Source organism: Ciona intestinalis, chromosome 1 (genome assembly GCF_000224145.3).
Source record: "Ciona intestinalis chromosome 1, KH, whole genome shotgun sequence".
NCBI lineage: Eukaryota > Metazoa > Chordata > Ascidiacea > Phlebobranchia > Cionidae > Ciona > Ciona intestinalis.
Genome location: NC_020166.2, coordinates 655,779 through 672,791, shown reverse-complemented (window position 1 = coordinate 672,791; position 17,013 = coordinate 655,779). Strand labels below are relative to the sequence as shown.

The following is a 17,013-nucleotide window of genomic DNA, read 5'->3' as shown; positions in this document are numbered from 1 at the left end:
TTGAAAATGAAAACACACACACCTATATATATACTTATTATTACTTTAGTCATTCTTGTCTTGCTATTTTAAACACAGCACCTATCAGGCATGATTACTCGGCTTATGGTAAACTCCTATATGGTAGCTTTAAATACAGATATAAATATAGTCTATGCCATATAGAGAAAAAAGAAAAAGAATTTAAAATCGGAACCCTAGAAAGTCACGAAAACTAATTCTCCACTAAGCTTGGTAGGCTATTTTGTGTGGTTATACACGGATCCCTAGGAAATAACTTCCAATAAGTTGCTGAAGCCATCTAAAGTACTGTTAATACCTTAAAAAACGTTTTGATTTGCTTATCTATCAAAACTGCACCAATAAACGATAAACCGCTGATAGGCCGGGTTTTCCCCATAAACGAAATATTGCATTGTGACGTCACAGTGCCCGCGAGTGACGTTTATTACAACTTTGAAATTTGATTTTTTAAACGTTCATAACTTTTAAATTAAAGCGAATTTTCACAAACTGGCTGTTAATTTAGCATCAGTAGACATAAAACTTTATTCTTATGCAAAAAAATGCGCAACCATGAGAACCGTGGGCCGGACTCTTTAATGCTAAAGGTAACGATAGAAAACCTACAGATATTTTGTGACGTTATATTTTTATATCATTGACATTTCGACGCTGTTAAACAATAAATAAAACATTCTAGAATATTCGCATTGTGACGTATGTTGTTTGTTTGTTTGGTCATTGCAACATGTCACGTGATCTGGTATGTGATACATGTGACGTCATGTTTCGCACATTATGAGCCCATAATCAAAATTATGACGTCGTGGGTGTTACAGCTTAATTGTAGTGATTTGTTATCGCATTGTGACGTCACGATCTTCACGTTTCGAAAATTGCGACCGTTAGTTGGCGATGCGGAGTAGTAGGGTCAAAGTCGTGTATGACGTCATAATAGGGCTTGTTCATAATAGAGTCTAACAATCGCCTTTGTTATGTAGATTCTAAAAGTGTATGGTTATTGCTATATATATATATAGGGTTGTTACAATAGGGGATTAATAATTTATTAATTATAAGTTAACGGTTGGTTTCGATAACGTGCCAGTTATAACATGGAATTGAATGTGAAAGTAAATTACCCTCTAAGTTACCAAGGACGAACAATATGTTTATATTTGTGTGTTGGGTATATAAGGGGCGGCTACCTGTATGTGAGACTCATATCAGCACTATGAAGTTTAAGGTTTCATCTATCGTGTTGTGCGTGGCTTTGGTGGTGGGTGGTAGTTTGGGTCAGGATGCAAGTACCACCATGAAACCATCAACTACTAAACCATCGACAAGCAAACCCACAACTATGGAAAATGACGTAACAAAAGGTAAACAATCAACTTTGTTTCGCGTGAATAAGTTTGTTTTTATTTAAATATTTGCAACCCACTGTGAGTTGCTTCTTATAAGGTTTTGTTTTTTTGTTTATCTTTGAATACAAATCGGGTTAATTCTAGTTAAGAATACTTGCCTCTTATGACGTAATAATGGATGATTATTTGATAACAAAACCCATTCACAGAAAACAAAGAATGTGGAATTGATGACGTCAAGAAGCAAGAGGCATGGGACGCTTGGTGGCGCGAATTTAATCTTTGGAAATCAGCGTTTCAAAAATCTCAAATGTTGTACGGCGGTTCGTATGTTAATGGGGGGTACGGTCAAAAACCAAGCTATGGCGGCCAATATGGTGGCCAATATGGTGGTCAATATGGTGGCCAATATGGCGCCCAATATGGCGGCTATGGCTGGCCCAACCAGGAGTCAAAGAGCGCAATTGACCAAATCTCTATGGGGTTTAACTTTGTTGATAAAGTTGATGAAAGCGACCTTTATGCCGGCGGGGTTGAGGTGCTCGAATCCGCGATGGCTCGACTGCGCATGGGGTTTGATATGCGACATGTCGCTAATGACATCATAGAGCAATTGTGGATTAACAATGGCGAGATGCGGAAAAGTGCAGAAACCAAGGCTGTGTTGAAGGAAGTACTTTGTCGTATTTTGAACAGTCCTAAGAAAGAAGAAGCGATCGCCATGATGAAGGAATGGTCGGATGAGATTAAAAGTCAGGGGAGGGCCAACTTGAATGTTGTTCTTGATAAAATTATTCGCAAGTCCATTCTATATGCATTGGAGGGCCAGCAGTTCGGGAAGCTAATGGAGAAAGGTTTCGTGGATAAAGCTGACATGCCGAGGTTGCTCACCAAGCGAATATTTGAGGTGGTTGGACTGGATGGGGCCAAGCAAGCTTTCACCGAGTTTTCCGTGGAAATCATCGCAAATTACATGAAGAGTCAAGCTGAAGATATGCGGATGATGGTACAAGGATTTATTGATAAAATAAACGGCACAGCAAGTTGGGGAACGATACACATACTCGTAGGTGTCCGCAACTTAACCGGGGAATTCACGCACCAGGTTGTAGACAATATGGTGGACGTTCTTAACGACCCGACATCCACAACAGAACTTGGCATGTCAGCCGCGCATTTGATGAGAGATCTCGTTAAAAAAGACAAAGAAGGAAACTTCACGGCCGACTTAAAGAAATACCTCGCCCCCGGTTCAAGGACCCCAATATCTGGCTTCCCCCTCAAAGCCTTGCTGTTCCTCATTCAACCTGAACGGGAGAATTGCGACCTGGCAAGTTTGTTAAAGGACACCCCGAAGCTAACAACACCTCAGATGCCTCAATACCCGGCATGGCAGGGATACCAAAGCTATCAACCCCAGTACAAGCCAAACTATCAACAACAACAACAACAACAGCGGCCACAATATCAACAACAGCCACAACAGCCGTACTACCAGAAGCCTTCATACCAAGGCTACCAAAAGCCACAACAACCCGCTAATGGTGGTTATGGTGGTTGGTGAGCGAATGTACAAACAGTAGTGGAATATATACAATAGAAATATTATACCCACTGTATATGTTCGTGTGGTTATCGAGTGTGTCTATGATATATAGGTTAATCGCTGTTGCCATGATATGTGTTAACGTTATGCGGGTTGCTATATGGGGTACCGTGGGATAGGGTTAATACAATGGAACGATTATTAATTTATTAATTATAAGTTAACGGTTGGTTTCGATAACGTGCCAGTTATAACATGGAATTGAATGTGAAAGTAAATTACCCTCTAAGTTACCAAGGACGAACAATATGTTTATATTTGGAATATTATTATGTCATAATTTACCTTTATTCTTTGCACCGTAGCCCGCTTGATCCTCTGTGACGTCACGTGCCATGTTTTGAACTTATCATAAAAATAAAACGACCATATGAGTGCAGTGTTTGTGACGTAACATTACGTATGACGCATATTGTGACGTAATAAAAAACCGTCGCGACTCCTAAAATAGTGAACTTATAATATAATTCGTAGTTTCATACGAAATGCCCAACTTTTGGTTAATATTATTTTCTATATTTTAATGTATAACTAAAGTAAAACATATCATTACTGTCTATAATACAATATTAATATAACGCCGCATTAACGTTCTAATTATCATCATTTAACTTAAGTCTTGCCATAAACTTTAAACCTTCCAACTTGTAACCTGGTGTGGAACCAACTTCATCTGAACTGAAACGTGGTAACTTTGTAGAAGAGGCGTTTTATGCGCGGAGCAATCAAGGCGTGATCAGCTGGTGCGAGCCGCCTTTGCTTAAAGCGTTAATACTAATATATTGTGACATCATTATTTTGCTATTTCCATTTACTTACAAGTGGCTTACGTATATTCTTTATTTTGGTGAATTCCCGTGACGAAAACCACACGAATACGACTAGTATATTTTATTTACAATAAACATAACATATACAGTGGGTATAATGTTTCTGTTGTATATATTCAACTACTGGTGTTTGTACATTCGCTCACCAACCACCATAGCCACCATTAGCGGGTTGTTGTGGCTTTTGGTAGCCTTGGTATGAAGGCTTCTGGAAGTACGGCTGTTGTGGCTGTTGATAGTTTGGTTGTTGTTGATAGTAAGGCCGTTGTTGTTGTTGTTGTTGTTGTTGATAGTTTGGCTTGTACTGGGGTTGATAGCTTTGGTATCCCTGCCATGCCGGGTATTGAGGCATCTGAGGTGTTGTTGGCTTCGGGGTGTCCTTTAACAAGCTTGCCAGGTCGCAATTCTCCCGTTCAGGTTGAATGAGGAACAGCAAGGCTTTGAGGGGGAAGCCAGATATTGGGGTCCTTGAACCGGGGGCGAGGTATTTCTTTAGGTCGGCCGTGAAGTTTCCAGATTTATCAAACTTGATGAGATCTTCTATCATGTGCATCACTTTCTTGCCCGGCGCCGTCACCGATGTCGGGTCGTTAAGAACGTCCACCATATTGTCAACAACTTGGTGCGTGAATTCCCCGGTTAAGTTGCGAACCGCTATAAGTATATGGATGGTGTCCATGCTAGCTGTGCCGTTTATTTTATCAATAAAACCTTGTACCATCATCCGCATATCTTCAGCTTGACTCTTCATGTAATTTGCGATGATTTCCACGGAAAACTCGGTGAAAGCTTGCTTGGCCCCATCAAGTCCAACCACCTCAAATATTCGCTTGGTGAGCAACCTCGGCATGTCAGCTTTATCCACGAAAATTTTCTCCATGAGCTTCCCGAACTGTTGGCCCTCCAATGCATATAGAATGGACTTGCGAATAATTTTATCAAGAACAACATTCAAGTTGGCCCTCCCCTGACTTTTAATCTCATCCGACCATTCCTTCATCATGGCGATCGCTTCTTCTTTCTTAGGACTGTTCAAAATACGACAAAGTACTTCCTTCAACACAGCCTTGGTTTCTGCACTTTTCCGCATCTCGCCATTGTTAATCCACAATTGCTCTATGATGTCATTAGCGACATGTCGCATATCAAACCCCATGCGCAGTCGAGCCATCGCGGATTCGAGCACCTCAACCCCGCCGGCATAAAGGTCGCTTTCATCAACTTTATCAACAAAGTTAAACCCCATAGAGATTTGGTCAATTGCGCTCTTTGACTCCTGGTTGGGCCAGCCATAGCCACCATATTGGCCACCATATTGGCCGCCATATTGGCCGCCATATTGGCCACCATATTGACCACCATATTGGCCGCTATAGCTTGGTTTTTGACCGTACCCGCCATTAACATACGAACCGCCGTACAACATTTGAGATTTTTGAAACGCTGATTTCCAAAGATTAAATTCGCGCCACCAAGCGTCCCATGCCTCTTGTTTCTTGACGTCATCAATTCCACATTCTTTGTTTCCTGTGAATGGGTTTTATTATCAAATAATCATCCATTATTACGTCATAAGAGGCAAGTATTCTGAACTAGAATTAACCCGATTTGTATTCAAAGATAAACAAACAGTTTAAGTTATGAATATATTACATTAGATGTCAAACATGCAATGTACATTAACAACAAAACGACAGACCCATAACGCGCTAAGATAAAAGAAAGAGAATTCGGTTAAAAAGTATGGCTGGTAAACTTATAAGAAGCAACTCACAGTGGGTTGCAAATATTTAAATAAAAACAAACTTATTCACGCGAAACAAAGTTGATTGTTTACCTTTTGTTACGTCATTTTCCATAGTTGTGGGTTTGCTTGTCGATGGTTTAGTTTTAGTAGTTGATGGTTTCGTGGTGGTACTTGCATCCTGACCCAAACTACCACCCACCACCAAAGCCACGCACAACACGATAGATGAAACCTTAAACTTCATAGTGCTGATATGAGTCTCACATACAGGTAGCCGCCCCTTATATACCCAACACACAAATATAAACATATTGTTCGTCCTTGGTAACTTAGAGGGTAATTTACTTTCACATTCAATTCCATGTTATAACTGGCACGTTATCGAAACCAACCGTTAACTTATAATTAATAAATTATTAATCGTTCCATTGTATCAACCCTATCCCACGGTACCCCATATAGCAACCCGCATAACGTTTACACATATCATGGCAACAGCGATTGAAACGCAGGTGTGACTTATATTTCAAAGCCATAACCGTTTCTCATTATTACGTCAGCTAACTAATTAAATAATTACGCGTTTGTTAATATACCGACTGTGACGTAAAACCAGAAAACAATGGGTTTAACTTTTTGACTGCTGTAGGTCACGTGGTGTTTCACATGACGTATATCGTGACGTCAGTGAGTACCCACGTGACCCCTGACTATGGGGTGGTGTACAAAATAAAGCCGCACGAAAGGGTGGTGTAAAAGATTTTATTGAAGACACAGTGGGCGGGAAATAAATACGTGACGTAACAATGAACTTATAATACGTCATGCTCTGTGACGTAACCAGTCGTATTACTGTCGGTTGATGAATTAATTCTAAAGCTCGTAGTTAAGTGTCTTGCGTATTCCTCTCGTGGGAAGCTTGGTTTGGTTGAGTATATCGAGCTAAGGTTCGAACCTGACCCACTGTGGGACCAATAACTTTGGATGGGTGACTTCTCCGGTATCGGGGGCAAGTTGGTTGGGGGGTAAGATGGTTTGTCGAAGGGGCTTGAGGTGTTTGGGTAATCATGGATCATGTCTGTATAGAGGGGGGTTAGTGTAATAATGATTGCTGCAACCTAGTGGTAACTTATGGCTTGTCATCCATACAAAACCTAATCACCCACAAAGTTACATACATGGTAACTTCTAAGCTGGCATGAGGTGTATGAAACAGAACATCCGTGTTATAACGACTGTAGTTGCCCGCCATGCGAGGATAAATAAGTTACATATGTGGTAACTTGTATGCTGGCATGAGGTGTATGGAACAGAACACACGTGTTATAACGACTGTTGTTGCCCGCCATGCGAGGATAAATAAGTTACATATGTGGTAACTTGTATGCTGGCATGAGGTGTATGGAACAGAACACACCGTGTTATAACGACTGTTGTTGCCCGCCATGCGAGGATAAATAAGTTACATATGTGGTAACTTGTATGCTGGCATGAGGTGTATGGAACAGAACACACCCGTGTTATAATGACTGTTGTTGCCCCGCCATGCGAGGATAAATAAGTTACATACGTGGTAACTTGTATGCTGGCATGAGGTGTATGGAACAGAACACACCCGTGTTATAACGACTGTCGTTGCCCCGCCATGCGAGGATAAATAAGTTACATACGTGGTAACTTGTATGCTGGCATGAGGTGTATGGAACAGAACACCCCGTGTTATAACGATTGTCGTTGCCCCGCCATGCGAGGATAAATAAGTTACATACGTGGTAACTTGTATGCTGGCATGAGGTGTATGGAACAGAACACCCGTGTTATAACGATTGTCGTTGCCCCGCCATGCGAGGATAAATAAGTTACATACGTGGTAACTTGTATGCTGGCATGAGGTGTATGGAACAGAACACCTGTGTTATAACGATTGTCGTTGCCCCGCCATGCGAGGATAAATAATTCATTACATTCATGACCAACCTACCTTGTTCGTTGACAGGCATCCAACACGCGTCACTATGACCATACAATAGGCATTGTTCGTCACAACGGTTAACGTGATCACGTGGCTGGGTGTTTGTTACGTAACCTATAAAGACATTGGTTAGTACCATGTATTATGACGTCAAGAATGACATAAGTGTGACGTACCTCGTTCGAATGTGACGTCACTAACGCAAACATCTTGATCGCTGTCGCCTCGTCCACTGTCTACGTCATGATGGGATTGTGACGTGGTTTGTGACGTAACAGACGTTGGTTTCTGGGTGGATAAACGTGTTACTCCGCGTTCCGCAATAATAATCTCAATATTCATCCGCCAACTTACCTTCTCGTAAACACTGCCGCTAGTGGTCGTGGGTTGGTATTGTGATGACGTAGTAATGACGTTGTGCGATACGCTGGTGACGTCACTAACAGTGTCGTAGTTAGTGGATGGCCTCCTGATGTCGTATGAATGGTTAGTATGACGTCATATTGGACCTTTCACCCTACATACGTCACAACTTACCTAGCATGGGACTTCCCCCAAGTTGATCGTTCCGCATCACTGGTTACGATCAAGTTTAACTTCCGGTCAGTGACGTCATGATATGTAGCTGCTGTGACGTCAGGATACGTAGCTCCTGTGACGTCATCATGTTTAACATCCTTGGCTACGTATGTTCGAACAGTCTGTTGGAACAAATATGTCAGTTCTGCCTTAATTTTAGGCGTAGTATAATATTTATCCTACTTGAGGAAAAGTATCAAATAACAAGAGAGCATAGCTCTAACGACAGCGCTGTTTAGACAGCTAATGCCAATTATTTAGCATATTTTTATTTAGACTATTTTCCTCAGCAGTTTAAAGATAAAAATATTAATGTTAAAGCTTATATTTAACACCGCGAGATGGCGGTAGGGCCTCACCTTGGTATCTCTTTTACACCGTACCACAATCACTATAACGACCACGATAAGAACCAACATGGCGGCCGATAACGCTGCAATGATGATCACTAATGATGAACTGCCCATGCCTACGTCACTAGGGGGGTTTATGACGTGTTTGGGCAGTTGGGCACGTTCGGTAACCATCACGTTAAGTTGGCGAAGACTTCGTAACATCGGGATGCCACTGTCTCTTGCCTGGAATATATAACACTTGATGTATTCAAGTAAGCACTAATGGTAGTAAACAAAATCTATGTTAATTGTTAAAACCACTATGAAAAATATGAAAAATCATGTGCTGGCGATATCCCATCTTACCCCACAGTAATATATGGGATATTATGTGCTAGCGATATCCCATCTTACCCCACAGTATTATATGGGATATTATGTGCCAACGGTATCCCATCTTACCCCACAGTAAACCCATAACCACACCTTACACACCCCTCACCTCAATAGTAACAGTATGCAACCCCAATGTTGACTTTAAATCCTCGTGACTCATATTCAATCTCAGGTCACCGGTTTGTGAATTAATAACAAAAGTAGAATTGATATCTTTATTCTGTTTCACCCCATCCTCGCTCAACAATCGGTACTTCAAGTCGCTTTGTTCGTCGTAATCAACCGCCTGTAATTTACGTTGTTACTACTGCCGTCTAGCGGAGAGATTTTTTTTAACACAGCAAACATAAAGATGATGTGCAAAACAAAAGGCATATTTAAGTGGTGGAGAAAAAATAGAAATTATATTTTCCATTTAAATATGAGACTGATGATATTAGTTATTGGCGAAATATATTAACTAAGCCATTAGTTGGACTCGCAGTTGCAACGTCATAATGTGCAATAGTGACGTACCTGAATACGTGTTATGACATCATCACGTAGTATTGTTGCGTAGATAGTTGTTTCGTCGTTAGGGGGGTTGCTGAATACTGGTGCGTTGTCATTGACGTCATCAACCGTCACAATCAACGTACAATGACTCGATGACGTCATAGGCTCACCGCGATCGCGCGCAGTCACGAAAATCTAGAACAAATTTGATTGTGAATTGTTTGTGACGTTGTGAGTTATTCGTATACGCTGTTGCCAGGTGCATTATAAGCATGGAAGAAAATGTTGGTATTTTAGGTTTACAAAACAAGCTATAGCCACAAGATCTTTAAATCATAAACTAATTATACGACCCCCATTATAAAAGTGTTTATTACAGAACAGCATTAACAATTCATATAATAGTATTATCACTACCTTCCACTTCGACACTTGCTCCCGATCCAACGCCCTCACCAACATGATATTCCCACTCTTTGGATCGATGGAAAACGAACCATCTCCTCCAGATACCGAGTATATGACGTCACCATTGGTGGATGCTACTATCTGGTTCTCCTGTGTAAATCGAAGTGATAACAACATATGTTGGGGGTTTCTATCTATTGGAACATATGTTCATTGTTCTCAACCGGAGTTAGATTGTTTAACCTCATATAGACATTGTAGATGTATAGTTACCAATCCAAGACATAAAAACAATCACCAACAAAGTTACATACGTGGTAACTTGTAAGCGGGCACGAGGTGTATGAAACAGAACACCCGTGTTATAACAACTGTCGTTGCCCCGCCATGCGAGGATAAATAAGTTACATACGTGGTAACTCGTAAGTGGGCACGAGGTGTATGAAACAGAACACCCGTGTTATAACAACTGTTGTTGCCCGCCGTGCGAAGGTAAATAAGTCATTCACTCATTCAAGTCTATACTCACATGGTTGAGCCGCATAGCAGGCAGATTACTTTTATCACCATCTGTGGCTGTGATCGTCGTTACCATTGTACCCACCACCGTGTCCTCCATCATAGAAATGTTATATATATCGTGTTCAAAGTGGGGAGTGTGGTCGTTTTCGTCGAGTAATATTACTTCGATGTATCGGTTAGTGCACCTGAGGGAAAGGGTTAGTTGGTTTATGTTTAATTTAAAGTCACTACTATAGTGCAGTTTGCATGGCACATAAATATATACAATAAAACTATGGCCATTATCTTGCTGGATCTATTTTTTATAGAAGCTAAGCACACCAGCCACGTCACAATATGCACAATTATTACGTCACAGTAGCCATACTTACAGAGGATTGACACCAAGATCACACGCGGTAACTTGGATGACATATCGTGGTTGTGTTTCCCGGTCCAACGCTCTACCGACCCCCAACATACCATCGTCGTTCAATACAAAGCTACTGTATGGGTCAGGTGACTTGATGAGGTCATCACCCACGTCATCACGGGTAGTTGGGATAAATGTTTCGATCATTAATTCGACTTCACCATTAGATTCAAGGTCATTGTCTTTAGCGCTGACGTAAGCGAAGAATGTTTTCAAAGGCGAAGACTCAGAGATGTAAACTGCGTGGGTGTTTAAGTAATTAGTGGTGTACCGGGTGGTTGGTGTAATGAGCACTGTAATAACAGAATTTCTATTTCAACATACAGTGTTGGGGATTATAATGTTAACTCAATATACCAGTGCTAAATATTCAACCTAAATACCCGAAACTACATTTCACACAACTTTGTAAGCATGCAATAAATGATTTAACAAAAGTTATGTGAACCATTGTAGGTGGTATTTATGTAACACCCTCACATAATATAATGTAAACAACCCCATGTATACAAACCACTCACCTGTATCGCCCACGTGGTTAGCAATATAACTCACGCTCACTATTGGTTGATTATCGTTGACGTCAGTCACGTGGATAACCAATCGACACCTTCCAACTTTTGGCGCCAAACCATCTTGGTCACGTGCCTCGATAAACAAGATCAATCTAAAACAAACAAAGGAACCATTATTATAAATTAAATGATCATTATGATGTCATATAATGATAAAACGCGGCAAAATGTATTACAAGTTCATAACGATTTTAAAAGACATCATATATATTCATTGTCAAAACATTTGTAATTAAACGCTGTATCGTTAAGTATATGTGGTCGCAAGTTGGCGGTACAGAGCGCGGAAAATTTGGATTAAAGAAATTTTATGACGTAACAATCACAATTATTACGTTGCACCAACCACGTGACTTACTTGTTTGACGCTTCACGGTCCAGTGGTTTCTTCAACGTCACTTCCCCTGTCTCATGGTCGATGTCAAACAAACCATTCATTCTCCCCTGGTTCCTACCAGCGATGAAATAACGAACCAAGCCGTATCTACCCTCGTCATGGTCCACTGCGTGCACACGTGACACTACGTACCCAGGTGCAGCGTCTTCTCTTACGACAATCGAATATTCCTACGTAACAATACAGGGTTGTTGAAGAACAATCACTTTTATGCGACGCGTGCAGTGTTAACGATGCAGGTAGTTTTAATATGACGTAATAATGCAACCCATTGTTTGAGATTCTAAAACACGATGCATACGTCACACTCGTGGTTATGGGTGAATAGTTTTATTTAAATGTCGTGTGTTACGTAACAATGCTCTTTATGTTGCCACAATATTTACTGTGATGTAAGATGGATGTTTGTTGTTCGTCTTTTAACAATCAACAACCCTAGTTTAGAGTCGCGAAGCTACAGTTATATAAGTCTCTGTCCGTAAATATAAACAGTATATGACGCCACAATGGTTATTATATTCACCTTCCGGTCGAACAATGGCTCATTATCATTGACATCCGTCACTCTGACCTGTAGAGGCACATGATTGGTCAATGAAGGCTCTCCATGGTCACGTGCTGTAAGGGTGAGGCGGTAAAGTTGTTTCTTTTCGTAATCTGCAATTTAAAGGATTTGTGTAAGTTCTAGGGTGTGGGGTGGAGTTGTCCCATTGTATCTTTGACGGTCGAATAATTTTCTGGTACGTAACATAATATTGCTGTGATGTAACAAACCAACAACGCTGTGTTGTTTGTGGGGCCCAGCGCACCAGCGGTAATACATAAGTTTGAAACGTTGTTTATTTTCTTGGAAAATTAATTTCTATTTTAATTTTTTTTGCTGAAAAAGGTAATAGGACGTCACCAAAGTATATTGTACGGTCAGTACTTACCAAGTTGCTTTACTACTTCAATATGAAGATGTTGGGATCCTGTCTCGTCAAAATATTGACCAAGACGAAACTCGTTGCTTTGACTCAATGTGTAAGTTAGTATAGAGTTGTTGCCTAGGAGGTTGGGTTGTTGTTTATATCTTTGATTACATGTTTAATTAACATAGCGAAGATATGGAAATTAATGGCTGAGTGACAGTCGGTATAACACGGTAAAAATTACCATAAATGAAATGGCATTTGGTTGAAATGGGTAACGAGCAATTAACCTTATAATAAGCAGTGGTTTGCAAACAAATCGACAGTCGTGATGTAACAATGATGTGCTGAGACGTAACAAGGGGGCATTGTTACGCACGACATACCTGCGTCACGGTCCACTGCTTGGTATTTATCCAGTGATATGACGTCACCAGGTCTCGCGTCTTCGCTAACATTGATCAAAATATATCGGGACGAGAATTCTGGAACGTGCTCATTTACGTCGATTATGACGACATCAAGGTAAACCATGCGGAACGACGTGTGGACGTAAATCTGGAGGGAGGGGGGGTAGAGAGCATAAATTTAATTGAAGAGGGAAATTATTTATGGATCTTATAAAAGAAAATATTGAAAAATAGCGTTGGGGTAAGATGGCCACCGTTAGCACATAACATCCCATATTCCCCGGACTCTTTGAAAACAATATACCCGCGTTCTGTAAGGAAATCGAAACGTAAAATAATTTGGCGGAAAATCTTCGTTAGAATAATAATAACACAAGTGTATGTGCGGGCCTGGGAACGGAAACGTTACTTTATGGGTTTCAAACGACAAAAGAAAACATTTAAACGTATTAACTGTTGTTGCCAGATAATAAATTCATTCTAAACCTCGAAAATATGTAATATTATGTGCTATATCCATCTTACCCCGCAGTATATACATGTTATTACATACATAGCGAAAATATGGCTAGTATGTTGTTCAAAGTTCCGCACATAACCTCGGTAAATACCTGCATTCTTATGGAGCATACAACGGAATCAACACATAACTCCTCTCTATCCAACCGACGAGCCAACGTTACCCGCCCTGTTACTCGGTCAAGCGACAACCAACTAACTAATTCCTCGGGACTCGGATTCGGGTTCGACGTAATTAACTTCTGACTTAATTGTTGGAAATTTTGTCCTCGGTTTCTTGAGATCCTCATGTTAAGTACGTCGGATATTTCCTCGACTATTGTTCCTGGATAATAAGCATTGTTTGGGTTGGATACGTAACAATGTGTGGTGACGTAATGGTATGAAGTTGAATAAAACATAAATATACAATCACCCAGAAAGTTACACACGTGGTAACGCACGAGGTCTATGAAACACAACACGTGCATCTTAACAAATATGTCACACATATTATGATAAATATTTCCACAATCATTATACCTGAGTTCGAATCCTCGCGAAGGTAGACGCTCTTCCTTACTGTGGTGGATGACGCGTATGACGTCATAATGCAACATGATGACATCACAACGACCGTGACGACCCAAGGCGCCAAAGCTCGATAAGCGACCATTGTCCTGTAACAATCGTTGTGTAATATGACGACATAGTAGGAATGTAAAACACAATGATTAATCAGTGACGTAATAATGTTAACGAATTAGCGAAAATAATCGGTATTGTGACGTATTTGATGTTCGATGAAGCGTGAATAAGGTGGTGTCACGTGACAAGTGGATTAGTTACGTCACAATAGCGTTGCGTGCGAAGTATTCTTTGCTTGCAATTCCCACAAACTCCTCAAGTAAGTACGAAGTAACATGAGCCGAACACCATGTGTTATGGGTGGCAAGGCGTGTTAATACATGAGTGCTCGCCCCACCACCGTAACGACAACAGACCACAAAATGCATTAACTCGACGCTGAGGAACATAACATGCTCGCCCTTATGTTTCAATCACCGAACCCAATTATAACCCGCATGTGTGTGTAGTGTATACAAATTATGGAAAGAACTTTTTACACGTATGTAGCGAATGCTTTTTTATCTATTTGATCAATAGCGTGTTATAACGACCGCCGTTTCGCTGTAAATTCCATCTCTTCGTTGATTAAAATAGCAATGTTATTGTAATCAAATAAATAAATATGACATGATGTAGTTTCCCACTTCCTTATGCCGCACCTTACCCGGCCATCAACAAAACACATTCTACTTTAACACCTGATACATTAGATCGAATGAAATTATTTACTCCCCAACAAAGTTGCGTGTTTGTTCGTTCCGCATCAATGATTACCCCTTTCCCCTACGTCACATACCCATGACGTCACGACCACCCACAAACCCCCTAACTAGTTTGTGACAACTTTGTTTATCCCTATTATTCGAACCGGAACTAAATATTCGTAACACACGTGGCTAAACTGCTATTTTCCACGGAAGTGACGTCATATACGACGTCACACAGGTATTTGTTTAAACCATTTTACCATGCATTAAGTTAAGCTGTATGTTTTGATACATAGTGGTAGTATTGTACGAGTAAATAGCTCTAGGGGTGTTTTTGTGTGGTAGCCTGTTTTGCTTGAAGGGCAGATGAAACGTTCGTAAAATAAAAGTTAACTTTTTACCAAAGGAATGATTTTTAATGTATAATAAAAAGTTATGTCTAGTAGCAAACGTAAAATAAGCTCTAAAATGTTTAAAAAGTTGGATTAATTAAACGCACAATATGGTTGTTGTAATTCACACCCCGCGCAACTCAATGCAATTAACTCCACCCTTTTAAACTTCTCATAAATTATTCATCACATAGTGAAGTTTTCAATTACTGCACACAGCCCATGTATATTAATACCATCGTGAAATAAGATCCACACGAATTTAGATCAGCACAATTCTTGGAATGATCCAGTTTCAGCAAATTAAAAACGACAACTTTGTTTAGGGTCCGCTTATTATTTCACATGAATAATTCACAAGGCACTAACACACGATTGCTTCAAGTACTTCAAGTCTTGTAATTTATTTACAAAACTCAATTGTTATATTGGGTGGCTGACTTAGTTACGTCATAAACGCCTTTGTTCCAGCAAATAATCGACGCTTGTGACGTCAGAATATTAACACCGGAAGCAAAATATATTCCCGACAAAATATTTTGGATTTTAAATAAATTAAACATTGTTCCAAACGAATCTAAAGCATCGGGTTTTGTTTAACATTTGGTTTCTACATCAATATCGCAATATATTTGGATACTCGGAATATTTGTAAAAATAAATTATAAAAACTTCATATTTAACAACTTTACGGAACGCATGTCAAAACTTTTTACATAAATTATTAATTAATGTTAATTAGTGAAAGTTTTCACCTGTTGTGTGAAGATTAACTTGCTTTATCACATGCAACGTACATAGGAATAAATTTAAACTTCTTTACCTTTACTTGTGTTCTTGTTCTTGTTGTTTACGTTGGTAAAATATTCCAATGAATGAGGAAAATATCAACAAAGATTGCTTAAGATTCTGCGAGAAATAAGATTTATAATTTGTCACATAGGCGACCATTGAAGTGTATGGGATTTAGTCTTTGATCCAACGCAGGGGAATGAAGCCCATTACCGACCACGTGGTCTTCTTGTAAGATAAACGTCAATATAGGAAACGCATTAATCCTTCATTCTTATCTTGCTGTGGAACCAAACTAATTCCCCTCCGTTGCAAAGTGCTGGGAAGCTAATACACTAACACATAGATGTTATCAGGGGGGGGGGCAATTACTTAGATGGAGCAACAGCAACAGCAATCGGGTAAATGCGGATCGATTCTCTTTCCATCTCTTACAGCTAATCTAACTTAGGTCAATTACCTTAACGTAGCAAATACCACGCCCAATGAACAATATACCAGGGTAGTATACGACTAACTATATGCCGGTAGTATCATACAAACTTTATACTGGCCTATGAGATTAACTGTTACTACGATAAAGGCTTTATAAATATATCTGCTCAAGTGTTTTGCTTATATTTATAAACCAGCTTTCACCAATGTTATTGTTTGACAACAAAGGTTATGAAATCGCATTGCTATTAATGCCGTCATGTATACATGGTCCTCACACACACATGCATTTTACCAACTATGCGAACTACTGTTAGTTAACCCATATACAGCAAACCACACCGGACATAGACTGTACCTTCATGATTCTACAATAGTTACCAAGCATGCGACTTTGTGGGCGATATTTTCGCATGAATGCTAATGTTAACAACTCAACCACAACTGTGTCGTTTAACTCTGCCATACGTAGCGGTTACTTCATACACCTACTTACGGGCTAAGTATTCGCCGACTTATACAAGGCTGTAACTTATGTTATTTGACCAATATACATAGGTTTATACAACGAATCACTGCGCCTACTTACGTTTG

General features: G+C 40.0%; 3 protein-coding genes across 3 annotated transcripts; 1 reads left to right on the top strand and 2 right to left on the bottom strand.

Annotated features, from left to right (window-relative positions):
- Positions 1-1,048: 1,048 nt before the first annotated feature.
- Positions 1,049-3,370, top strand: LOC104266828. The gene is made up of 2 exons (XM_009863961.3): positions 1,049-1,385; positions 1,580-3,370. The coding sequence occupies exons 1-2, from the start codon at positions 1,172-1,174 to the stop codon at positions 2,932-2,934; spliced, it is 1,569 nt and encodes a 522-aa protein (XP_009862263.2). The 5' UTR covers positions 1,049-1,171; the 3' UTR covers positions 2,935-3,370.
- A 482-nt stretch (positions 3,371-3,852) lies between these two features.
- LOC100184926 lies at positions 3,853-6,161 on the bottom strand. The gene is made up of 2 exons (XM_002120379.5): positions 5,644-6,161; positions 3,853-5,333 (listed from the first exon to the last, which is right to left on the bottom strand). The coding sequence occupies exons 1-2, from the start codon at positions 5,861-5,863 to the stop codon at positions 3,949-3,951; spliced, it is 1,605 nt and encodes a 534-aa protein (XP_002120415.2). The 5' UTR covers positions 5,864-6,161; the 3' UTR covers positions 3,853-3,948.
- Positions 6,162-6,299: 138 nt separating this feature from the next.
- Positions 6,300-16,169, bottom strand: LOC100187310 (protocadherin 18-like). Its single transcript, XM_026837598.1, has 19 exons — positions 16,016-16,169; positions 14,007-14,143; positions 13,577-13,809; positions 12,942-13,113; positions 12,577-12,690; positions 12,168-12,301; positions 11,606-11,814; positions 11,194-11,339; positions 10,632-10,911; positions 10,268-10,445; positions 9,748-9,888; positions 9,352-9,525; positions 8,942-9,121; positions 8,464-8,682; positions 8,063-8,226; positions 7,880-7,994; positions 7,702-7,813; positions 7,535-7,639; positions 6,300-6,631 (listed from the first exon to the last, which is right to left on the bottom strand). Exons 2-19 carry the CDS (start codon positions 14,137-14,139, stop codon positions 6,366-6,368), a joined length of 3,075 nt encoding a protein of 1,024 aa, XP_026693399.1. The 5' UTR covers positions 14,140-14,143; positions 16,016-16,169; the 3' UTR covers positions 6,300-6,365.
- Between the last annotated feature and the right edge of the window lie 844 nt (positions 16,170-17,013).